This window comes from Strix uralensis, chromosome 22, assembly GCF_047716275.1.
Source record: "Strix uralensis isolate ZFMK-TIS-50842 chromosome 22, bStrUra1, whole genome shotgun sequence".
Classification (NCBI taxonomy): domain Eukaryota; kingdom Metazoa; phylum Chordata; class Aves; order Strigiformes; family Strigidae; genus Strix; species Strix uralensis.
This window is the reverse complement of record NC_133993.1, coordinates 4,522,218-4,533,964: the sequence shown is the minus strand read 5'-3', so window position 1 is coordinate 4,533,964 and position 11,747 is coordinate 4,522,218. Positions and strand designations below refer to the sequence as shown.

Genomic DNA, 11,747 nt, shown 5'->3' with positions numbered 1-11,747 from the left:
ATTAACACTTACAATTGTTGATGCTGCTTGGAACAGGAGGATTAAGCTTGACCACATCCAGAGGTCTATTACAGCTTAAACTCACCTTTCTGGGGAGCCTCAAAGGACAGTATCAGGCCTGATGGGCAGCCAGAGCTTTGAAGAGGCAGCTTTGGGGCCTGGAAATGCTTTGGGAGTCCTCTTGTGTCCTGCTTAGTGGGAAGACCTCTAGTCTCTCCTCCTCACCCCATGCACTGCCAATGTGTTCCATATATCCCCTGCAATTCCCTGTCAGGGGCCTTTGGGTGGCTGTGAGGGACAAAGGGAGGGCCTCTGCCACTCATTTCCCAATGGAATTGCATCCGATCCCCTGCACTGTCTCCAGGAGCCCTGCCCCCAGCACCAGGCTGTGGCCAGCAGTTGGCCTCTCTGTCTCCAGGAAGCAGCCAGTCACCTGGGCCAATGGGGCTGCATGTTCTTGCTCGTCCTTCCAAAGCCAGGCTCTGGGTTTGGCTACGCGGTTGTACAACCCTGTCACATGTGCAGGGACCTGTGTCTGCACTTTCAGAGAACAACTCTAAGACCGAACTGAAGACTAAACACCAGAAATACAGCAAACATGCCCAAGCTGAAGAGCTCTCCTGAGTCCTCTGGGTGCTACTTTTTTACCCACCCATGTTACATTTGTATCACTTGTGCATTTCTCTCTTGAGTTCCAGCACTGAAACTTGTAGCCAGAAGAGGACACTGAGTTTTCTTCAACACTCTCATAAAAAGCTGTTTCTGGAAGTCATCAGGGGAGGAGCAAAGTCCGAGTTTCAGTCTTCCCCTTTGCCCTGGCCCATATCATCCACAAAGCCCTGAATGTGCCTGTGAGTCTTTCCCAGAATCACAGAAAGGTGGAGGTTGGAAGCCACCTCAGGAATTCATCTGGCCCAAGACCCTGCTCAAGCCGGGCCACCTACAGCCCGTTGCCCAGGCCCATCTCCAGACAGCTTGTCAACCCCTCCAAGCATGGCCACCCAACAAGCTCTCTGGGCAACCTGTGCCAGTGCTTGGTCACCCTGAGAGTGAAGTAGGGTCACATCAGGCTGCACATTGTCCCTTGCCCTGTCACTGGGCACCACTGAAAAGAGCTTGGCCCGGCCTTCCCTGCACCCACCCTTCCTGTGTTTCAGCTCCTGCTGGGATGTGCCCTGAGCCTTCTCTTCTGCAGGGTAAACAGTCGCAGCTCTCTCCTGGAAGAGGTGCTCCAGCCCATGAGCCCCTTCGTGGCCTTCGCTGGCCTCTCTCCTCTTTGCCCAAGTCTCTCGTGTAGTGGGGAGCCAAGAAGTGGAGGCGGTAGTCCCGGGGTGAGCTCAGCAGTGCTGAGCAGAGGGGAAGGATCAGCTCCCTGAGCCGCTGGCCAGACTTTGCCTGATGCAGGCCAGGCCACCATGAACCTTCTGTGCCGCAGGGGCACATCGCTGCCTCCTGGACAAGTTGTTGTCCAGCAGAAGCCTCGGGGCCTTTGCTGCGAATGTGTTTTGCATGTGGGCAGCGCCCAGCCCGCCCTGGAGCACGGGCTTGTTCCTGGCCGGCGGCGGGACGTTGCTCTTCCCCTGGCTGAAGCGCAGGAGGCTCCTGTCAGGCACTTCTGCGGCTGTCGCGGTCCCTCTGGATGGCAGCACAGCCCCGGTGTGCCCCGGTGCCCGCGGGCAGGGCCGGGGGTGAGGCCAGGGCGGGCTGGGGGCACGGGGAGGGGCCTGCGAGGGGATGTGCGGGCCGACAGCCCGTCCCTGGCGCTGGGGCCGGAGCCGGCGCCGGGGCCACAAGGGTCCCAGCTGCGCCCGGCCGAGGCGCCGACCCCCTTGGGCAGGGCTCGGCAGGGCGAGCAGGCGGGCCAGCGCCGGAGCCGCGCTGGGAGCCAAGGGCCAGGAGCCTTCGTGTGCCGGGGCGCCGCGCTCCTGCTGTGCCGCCGGCCCTGCCCCGCGGCCCTCCCCGCGCCCCCCCTGCTCCTGCCGCGAAGGGGCCGCGGCCCCGGGGCGCCGGGGCGGGGCTGTTGTGGGCGGGCACAGGCGTCGGCGCTGCCCCGGCGAGGGGCCGAGGCGGCGGGGCGGGCAGGAGCGGGCCCGAGCGCGGCTCCGCTCGGCTCCTCGGCGGCCCCGGCCGGCCCCGGCGCGGCAGGGCATGATGGCGCCCGGGTTGGGGCCGTGGCTCCTGGCCTTGGCCTTGGCCGCGGGGCCGGCAGGTGAGCGCCGGGCGGGGAGGGCAGCGAGCCCGGGGCTGCGGAAGGAGGCGGAGGCCGAGGCGGAGGCCAGGGCGGCTTTGGGGCCGCGGCTCGGGCCGGACGGGCGGCAGCAGGCGCGGCTCAGCCCCGGGGAGGGCAGGCGGGCGTTGGCCCGGGCGCGGGGCTTGGCCGGGACAGAGGCGGGTGGCGGCTGGCGCTGTGCCGGCCCGGGGGGCTTTGCCGGGGCGGCGGGGGAACGGCCTCGGGCCGTGGGCGCGCCCTGCCCGGCTGCCTGCGCTCTCCGTCCGCAGGGGTGTGGGCGCAGCTGAGGCTGCTGGAGGCCGGCGGAGGGCTGCGAGCGCCCGGGGACTCCGTGCTCCTCTCCTGCCGCGGGGCCGGCTTCGACTTCGGCAGTTACAACATTTGGTGGTACCGTCAGAGACCCGGTGACAGACTCGAGTGGGTGTCCTACATTAGAATAGATTCGTCTCACATTAACTACGGTCAGTCAGTGCAGGGTCGAGCCGCAGTGTCCCGGGACAATTCCCGGTCCGAGTCGTCGCTGTCGCTGCGTGCCCTGGGCCCCCGGGACTCTGCCCGCTACTTCTGTGCCGTTCGCACGGGGACAGGAAATCCAGCGGAGCTTTAACACAAACCTGCTGCCAGAGCCACTCGCCTGCTCCGAGCGTGGCATTGCAAGAGAGAAGGGAGGAGTGGACGGCAGAGCCGTGCTCACGGCACGGTCCTTCCCCACCTTGTGGCTCGGGGTAGATGGGGACAACCCTCTGACACAAACCTGCTGGGCCCAGCACAGGCTGCACAAGGTTTGCAGCCGACGAGTGCTGAGGTGGGTAAGGAGTCTTCCCAAGCAGAGAGGGGCCATCACTGGGCACCGCAGCTGGTCCTGGCCTTTCTGCAGGAGCTCCTTTCCCAGCACGGCCGATTTCCATCTCCTCAGACCCAAATGAAGTGCTTTATGCTGAGGTGGTGGTTCCATGCGTTTCTGTCACCCAACCAGGCTGGCCACTCTGCCTGCCTGTATCTCTTCTCTGCCTTCTCTTGGTCCCCTTCTTCCCTGGGGCACCCAAAGCCCTTGGCTTTAGCAACACCATTACCAGCTTCCACTGGCCCTTTCTTGGGCCAGTTTCTTGCACCAGTGAAGGCAAAGCAGTGATGGAAGAGCCCTGCTTTTGTTTCAGGTGCACTTCAGGGTGATGAGATCCAAGCGACGAGGTCTGCAGTGTGGTGGCGAGCAGGGAATAGTGGGAGCTTACGATGCACTTACAGCTCCAAGGCCTCCTATCTCTACGTGGCCTGGTATCGGCAGCGTGCCGGTGGAGCCCTGCAGTACTTGCTGCAGAGCAAGGGCCGGGGAGGCTCCTACAGCCACACAGCCCCTTTTGCCCGCCAGAGATTTTCCTGCCAGGCTGACCAGAGCTCCGGGATGCTGATCATCACGGGGCTGGAGCTGGGGGACAGTGCGGTCTATTCCTGCGCCCTGCAGGGGCCACAGTGAGAGAGACTTGGGCTGTGCCTGAACAGCTTCCTCCTCCCTTGCTGTCCCCTGCGGCATCTTCACGGGGTTTGGGGCCCATCAGGCAGAGACCTGCAGCCTGTGGTGTTGCAGTATCCTTTCCTGTGACTCCAGCACATCGCTTCATCCTTCCAGACACGAGTCACCAGCTCTGCAGACCCCTCCAGGAACCAGCTCTCCCTGGAAGTGCCCTCGCCAGCAGCTGTGGTCATGGCGGCCTATTTCTGCATCACCAGAGAGCTGGAAAAGGGCCCAGTGTTCGACGCACAGGCAGGGCCAGGGCAGAACTGGAAGTAAGGGAGTTAAATCCAGCCAGGTCTTTTGTGATTGCTGCAAGGCAAGTCTCTTCCCATGTTTCTCAAGTCTAGTCTGGTCTGGCTTTTCCCAGAAACAGGCACAGATGTGCTGCAGCAGCAGAGTCTCCCACAAGCACACACAAACCCATGAACATGTCCTTAACCTACATTCTTCCTTCTCTCCCACAGGCAAAAGCAACAGGGAAAAATTTTTTCTAGGACAAAGCACAGTGATCATTAAAGAGCTGAAATTTGAGTATGGAAAGCCATAGTTGAGTGAAATTGTTAAACCTCATCTTGTTCAGGGAGTCCCAGAGTAGTGCAAGAGCAGAAGCTGAGCTGCAGAGCATCTTTTACCATGGCTATGAGGAATAGTCTCTCCGTTCTGTTGTTGGTGTTGCTCATGTGTGTCCAGTGAGGGCCAGCATGGAATTTTGTGAGGGAATGCCAACAAGGAGGCTATGGAGGGTGCCCTGTGCCAGAACAACATTCCATCCCTCCATGGGTTTGGATGCCGTGGGGAACCCGACATGTCCTCCCACGCTGGGGCAGCTCCACATGTCCCAGTGCACCACAGGTGCCCCTGGCTCTGCATCCCTCTGCTTCTTCTCCCAGCCTCAAGCCTCCAGTTTCAATGGGTTCCTCTACCCTCTCCAACTCCCTTTTGCCACCCGTGTGCTGGGGATCCCCTCCCCAAGGGGCCATGTTGGAGCACCCATGAAAAGAGAGGGGATAGGAAGGGTTCAGACGGTCTGTGAAGGGCCGCTGTGGAGAGATCAATGCTCCCCAAAATGGTGGTAGCAGTCAAGATGGTGAGACTGTGTCAGGGCACAGTAGGTGCCCCATCCTGTGGTCAAGGGGGAGCTCTGGGTTGCTGCTGGGGAGGGGGAATACAGAGGTGGGAGTGTCCCTGCTCTCCTGAGCAGCCCCAACAGCCTGGTCCCTGCTGAGTCCTGTGCACGTGAGTTTTGGGGAATGAGCTGGGGGGCTTGAGCCTACACATGGACCCCAGAGCTTCAGCACCAGGCACGTCCTGGATCTCACCTGCCCTTTGCTGTCTTTGCTGCTGGTGGGGTCTGGGAGGGCTTTGACCGGAAGAAGCAGCAGGAGAAGTGTCAGCACGAAGGAGCGAGCGGAGGAGTAGGGTGCAGGGCCAGAATGGAGGGAGCAGAAAGCAGAACCTGTCTGCCTAGGGGTGCCCTGTCCAAACGGAGCTGGGCTCAGTGGGGCTCCATGCGGGAACAGCACAGCAGCAGCCAGGGACAGGGTCCCCCTGGAAGGAGAAGCTGGCACCCCCAGGGCCAGCTGTGAGGTCCCAGCAGCACCCTGCTGGCCTTCCTTGGAGAGAGGAAGGTCCGGGGTGGCCCCACAACACCACCTCCCCTTTTGCCCAGCAGTGGTTTCCTGCCAAGCGAGCGCTCTGTTCTGGCACCCTGCAGGGTCAGAGACAGCCGGGAGTGCACCCACAGCTTAAGCTTCTGCTCCTCCAGCCCCTGCCTCTCGCCTTCAGTGTTGTCACAGAGCGAGGGAGGGACTCGCAGGGACTAGGAGTGACTGCAGTGACAGAGGCAGAGGCAGGGAAGATGTGGGCAGAGCTGTTCTGCAGGCAGAGAGAAGCTGCAGAGAGGCGAGGCAGAGCGGGCCTGGCCCTGTGGCCTGCCCTGGGCGTGGGGTTATTGCCCCTCGTAGGGAAGTGAAAGGAGGGGTGCTGCTCCCCCCAGGAACTGAGCAGGCCCCTGTGCTCTGCACGGCTCTGTGGAGCTGTGCTGAGCGCTGGCAGCCTGAGTGCCTGGGGCTCGACCTCCTCACCCATCCCAGCGGGGCACAGTGGGAAGAGGCCTCCTCCTCTTCTCCCTCTGAGTTCGGCCCCTCAGCCCAGCCTGCCTCCTCTGCAGGGTGGGGACAGGCAGGGCACCCACCTGCTGCTCCCACCTCGGGGGGCCTAATGCTTTGCCCTTGGGCTGGACACTCTGCTCATGGGGCACTGCAGCCCATCTTGCCAAGGCCAGGTTTTAGCATGGCAGCAGAGGGCCCAGGCCCCACTTGCCTGGGAGAGGTGCTTGTCCCTCCTGTGCTCATTCAGAGCAGGTTCAGGGACAGGAGAGTGGGTTTCTCACCATCCCCGCTTGGCAAAGCCAAAGGGATTTGTCCACCATGGTGCAAAACCTTCCTGCTTTGAATGGGAAAATCAGAAAAAGTCCTCGTGTGACAGGGAAAAGGAGGGAGGGAAACGTGGTGTCTCCTTCCTCGTCACCCCTGACTGATGGTACCAACTCTACTCCTCTGCCCATCTTTGTCAGCTGGGTTCACAGAGAACGATTTAGTCCCCCTCCAGCTCCAGTGCCATCACAATGCCCCCACCAGCGTTGCCCTGACCCTTGCTGAATCTTGGCGTGATCATGGCTTGTTCTTCCTCACTGCAGCAGTCACTGGCCAGGTGGCCTTGGAGCAACACATCAGGGAAGTGGCCGTGCAAGAGGGAGATGGAGTCACCTTCCAGTGCAACACGAGGGGAGACTGTATGAGCAGCTACATCATGTTCTGGTACCAGCAGGGGCCACGTGAATCTCTGGACTGGATTTACAGGGACGGTGATGCCTATGGGGAAGGTTTCCAGGGTGGCTTTAAGGGAAGAGTGTTGAGCTCCCAGAACAGACTCACACTGCAGGTGCAGGCAGCCAAGCAGGGGGATGAAGCAGTGTATTACTGTGGTGCCTGGTGCACCGTGGAGCAGCTCTGCAGCACAGTGCTCAGAGAACCCCCTGCCAGGGAATACAGATCTCTCAGCATTTCTTCCCAGCAGCTGGTCACCACAGTTTGGTGTCACAAAATGGCAGGTCCAGATCTCACATCCCGCTCAGACGAGGGAGACAAGCGACTCAGATTCGTAGATCTCCGCAGAGTCAAAAACGGAGAGACAAGTCTCAAAGTCCAGACATTTATTACCTTCCCGCGATGGACTAATTGGGTACATGATAATTGGCTACGTATGTAACGAGTTGTGGCAAGCAATACAGCATGCCTTGTATTACTTCATAGTAGTGAAGGCAAAGGGGAAAAACGAAAGGAGGAAGGTGGAGGGAATAGAGAAATAGAGATCTCCGGTCTGGGTTCCTGCATCGATCCCACCAGGGAGGGTTCCAGGAGGCATCTGTCTTCTTCTCTTCACTTCACTCTCTGGGTCCCCCCCACCTTTGCCCCCACATCAATTTATACACATTTGCCTTGGGTCCATCCCCTAGGTCAAGCCACATACCTACGTACCCCATGGATGGGGAGGGGTAAGGTGTTTCAAGGGATGAGGTAATTAGCATGATCTTGTTAGTCTCATTAACATATTGAGGGGTCTTAACTTCAATATTGATTTTTTGGATAATGAAGCAAAGGTCAATCACCAGACAGATGCCCTTGGAACTTGACCAGGTGCCCCAGAGCAGAACCATCCTGTCTCCACAGGGCTCCCCCCTCCAGCTGTATGCTGTGGTGTTGGGGCAGCCTTATCAGCTTCAACCTCCACCCCATCTACCCCAGGTCAATAATTTGGTTACTTGTGAGTGTTTGAGACATTCCTCAGCTCCAAGGGCCTCCATTTCCCCCCTGCTATCCTTTATCTGTTTCTCAGGCTGTTTTTCTCAGTCTTTGTTTCTCACAGGCCTCTTTCTTTCAGGACCTGTTGTTTTAAGTCCTCTCTCACATCCTGCCCGCCCCATGGCTCAAACCCTCCAAGTTCTTCTTTGACCACTGTGATCTGTACATCGGGAATAGGTACAGAGGAAAAAGAAGACAGGAGGTGAGAGAGCATACATCTAACTGCTGCAAGGCTTTGCATTAAAAGCAAGAATCCGCATAATATCCAAAGACCATATTTACAAACCATTTTCCCACCCCGAGTCCCGAGGATCCCAGTGATGTGACCCATGACCTGGGCTTCCATCCATCAAACCAAAACGTCGGTCTCATTGCTTGAAACAGTTCTCCGGTCCTGTTGGCCATCTCCTTCATCTTGGCACGGGTCTCCTCTAGAGAGGTGGTGGCACTGTGGATGGCCATGCAGCACTCTCCCTCAGTTAGACTCGGCCTACTGCACACTCCGTGTTCCTTCAGCAACACCATCTTAGATGCCTGTTGGGTCTGCACACTTGTTTCCACAAAGGCACACCTTGTTCAATTACCTGGTACAAGCAATTGCTGAGTTGAATTTTCCAAAACTATCTGAGGTTACACAATCACATGAGCAAGTAACATGGCAGCTTCTAAGCCCAGGGCCAACTGTTGTTGCCAGGTATAGTAATGTGGATATCACACCCCACTGATTATGTGCCTGACATCACTAGGGCCCTCAAGCCCTCTTTGTTTTCGGTGTGAGGTAATGGTGTAGGTAAATAAAATCTTGAAGGGCACCTTGTTGTAAAACTGATAGAACATCTCAATCCAGCCATACTATAGAGATTCAAGTGAGAATACAATTTGATATTCAGGTACACAGAATCACAGTATCACCGAATCATCTCGGTTGGAAGAGACCTTGAAGATCATCCAGTCCAAACATTAACCTCACACTGACCATTCTCTGTGGGAACTGAGGCACAGACTCTCCTTTGAAGTGCAGAAGGAAAATCCTTTATTATTACAATGGTACATACTCATGCTCTCACTATGCTCTCGCTCCCTTAGCTCTCACTTCATGATAAGCCAGTCAGCAAGTAGACCATCATCAACCCTCTCTCCCCAAAACAGTTCCATACTTTCTCCAAGCTGACTTATCTTTCTTCCATGACCTGCTTCTCCTCCAAAACTTGCTGCTTCCCTGAGCCAGCACAGAGCAGAGCTGGCACTTCTCCAAGCCAGCACAGAACAGAGCTCCTGCCTGGCTCACCAAGCAGAGTTCTCTCAAGGAGAGCTCTGCACCTTCACCAAGCTCCCCAAACAGAGCTCTCTGGCTGAGCTGACCAGCTGATGTCCATTTGGCTCTTAAGTATTGAATCTCCCACAGCTGTGCAGGGCTGACAGGCCAATGCCAGCTCACCTCTTCATTATTTACCAGTAACACATGATTGGACTCTTAACATATTGAATGTCCCACAGCTGCATAGAGCTGACACTCCCACAGTTCTCAACTCCACCAGATCCTTCAGCAATTTTTCATCCCAACTCTTCAACACCTCCAGGGATGGGGACTCCACCACTGCCCTGGGCAGCCCATTCCAACACCCAACAACCCCTTCGGGAAAGAAATACTTCCTAAAAGCCAGTCTAACCCTGCCCTGGTGCAGTTTTAGGCCATTCGCTCTTGTCCTATCACTTGTTACTTGGTTCAAGAGACTCATCCCCCCTCTCTGCACCCTCCTTTCAGGGAGTTGTAGACGGCCATGAGGTCTCCCCTCAGCCTCCTCTTCTCCAGACTAAACTCCCTGAGATCCCTCAGCTGCTCCCCATCAGACCTGTGCTCCAGACCCTGCACCAGCTTCATAGCCCTTCTCTGGACACACTCAAGTAATTTAATGTCCTTTCTGTAGTGAGGGACCCAAAATGGCCTCACCAGTGGTAAGATCACTTCCCTGTCCCTGCTGGCCACGCTATTGCTCATTCAAGTAATGATACCATTAGTCTTCTTGGCCACCTGGGCACACTGCTGGCTCATGTTCAGCCGGCTGTCAATCAACACCCCCAGGTCCCTGTCTGACTGGCAGCTCTCCAGCCACTCCTCCCCAAGCCTGTAGCGCTGCTGGGGGTTGTTGTGGTCCAAGTGCAGAATCCAGCATTTGGCCTTATTGAAACTCCCCCAGTTGGCCTCAGCCCATCGCTCCAGCCTGGCCAGGTCTCTCTGCAGAGCCTCCCTACCCTCGAGCAGATCAACACTCCCACCCAACTTGGTGTCATCTGCAAACTTACTGAGGGTGCACTCGATCCCCTCGTCTAGATCATCAATACAGATGTTCAACAGGAGTGGCCCCAAAACCGAGCCCTGGGGGACACCACTCGTGACTGGCCGCAACGAGATTTAACTCCACTCACCACAACTCTTTGGGCCTGGCCATCCAGACAGTTTTCTACCCAGCAAAGCGTGTGCCCATCCAAGCCACGAGCAGCCAGTTTTGCCAGGAGAATGCTGTGGGAAACGGTGTCAAAGGCCTTACTAAAGTCAGGGTAGACAACATGCACAGCCTTTCCCTCATCCAATAAGCAGGTCGCCCTGTTGTAGAAGGAGATCAGGTTTGTCAAGCAGGACCTGCCTTTCCTAAACCCATGCTGACTGGGTCTGATTCTCTGGTTGTCCCACACGTGTTGTGTGATGGTGCTCAGGATGAGCTGCTCCATCAGCTTCCCGGGCACCAAAGTCAAGCTGACAGGCCTGTCATTTCCCAGATCATCCTTCCGAACCTTCTTACAGATGGGCATCACATTGGCCAATTTCCAATCTGTCAGGACCTCCCCGGTCAGCCAGGACTGCTGGGAAATGATGGAAATCATCTTGGCGAGCACCCAGCCAGCTCCTTCAGCACCCTCGGGTGTATCCCATCCGGTCCCATAGACTTGTGTATGTCTGTGTGATGCAGCAGGTCACTGACTGTCTCCTCCTGGATTGTCGGGGGTCGTTCTCCCAGTCTCTGTCTTGTGGCTGAGGAGGCTGGATTCCCTCAGTACAACTAGTGTTGTTATTAAAGACTGAGGCAAAGAAGGCATTAAGCACCTCAGCCTTTTCCTCATCACTTGTTACCATGATACCTCCCCCATCTAGCAGGGTAGTACAATACATTAGCGCTTGATTCGTGGAATCAGACCCCTCCAGCCAGTCTTTTATTACTTCGTCCTGCTGTCGGTGGGTGTGGTGCTGGCAGGACCACATCCAGCTCTATGAGCCAGCACTGGAACTGGTTACATCCCCCAACCTGTTTGGTGTTTGCAAGCACCAGTGTGCAGCCCATGCACTATTATATGGGTGACTCAGAGGCTTTTCTAATTTGGGAGGCGATTCCCAAGAAGGTAACTTAAGGCACAGCTCCGGGTTAGCCTTCCGAGAAGTGGACGCATTAGAAGTCCCTGTAAAATGTCCTGGATATGGATACCATTGCTGATTGTAATTGATTGGCAAGGATTTATTCCACACCCAGCAGCTATGATGCCACAATTTCTCCCATATCACATTTGATGGGGCCTGATAGAAGATGTTCGGGCCTTGCCATATTCCTTTGACAGTGTTGATTTCTGCAGCCTCATCAATTCCCGAGATGTTTTGGAACACCTGGGTGAAATTTGCAGCTCCAGTGCAGTGAGATTGACTGGGCTCATGGTGAATTTAAAGCCATCTCTGGCAGAGGGTGGTGATGTTATACATACGCCCGGGTAAGTGGGGTTCCAAATGGGCATGAATCCTCATATTAGGTCCCAGCGTAGATTGGGGGAGTCCCCCCATGGTCCTGTCACTGCAAGGACAAAGATTGAACACCAGGTCTCCCAAAACAACTTTCCCATATAATAATATAAGCAAATTACAAATAATAACTAGCCGATAATGCCTAGAACCATTGAAAGCTCCAAGAGTAACACAGGTGCCCCGTTGTCTGGGATCAGCGCCCTGTCACACAAATGTGTACATAACAAACCAATGATGGTTAGAAAGAAGGGACAATCCCCTGCAGTTGATGCGGAATTCTTTCTAATGGGCATCAGTAGCCGCCCACGAACAAATATCGATGGGAGATTTTAGGGTTAGGGGTACTTGCCCCAC

General features: G+C 56.5%; 1 gene segment (V, D, J or C); it reads left to right on the top strand.

Annotated features, from left to right (window-relative positions):
- The first annotated feature begins 2,151 nt into the window (after positions 1-2,151).
- Positions 2,152-3,131, top strand: LOC141953709 (Ig heavy chain V region C3-like). The segment is given in 2 exon segments: positions 2,152-2,209; positions 2,500-3,131. Coding segments are annotated over 2 exon segments (396 nt in total).
- Positions 3,132-11,747: the final 8,616 nt, after the last annotated feature.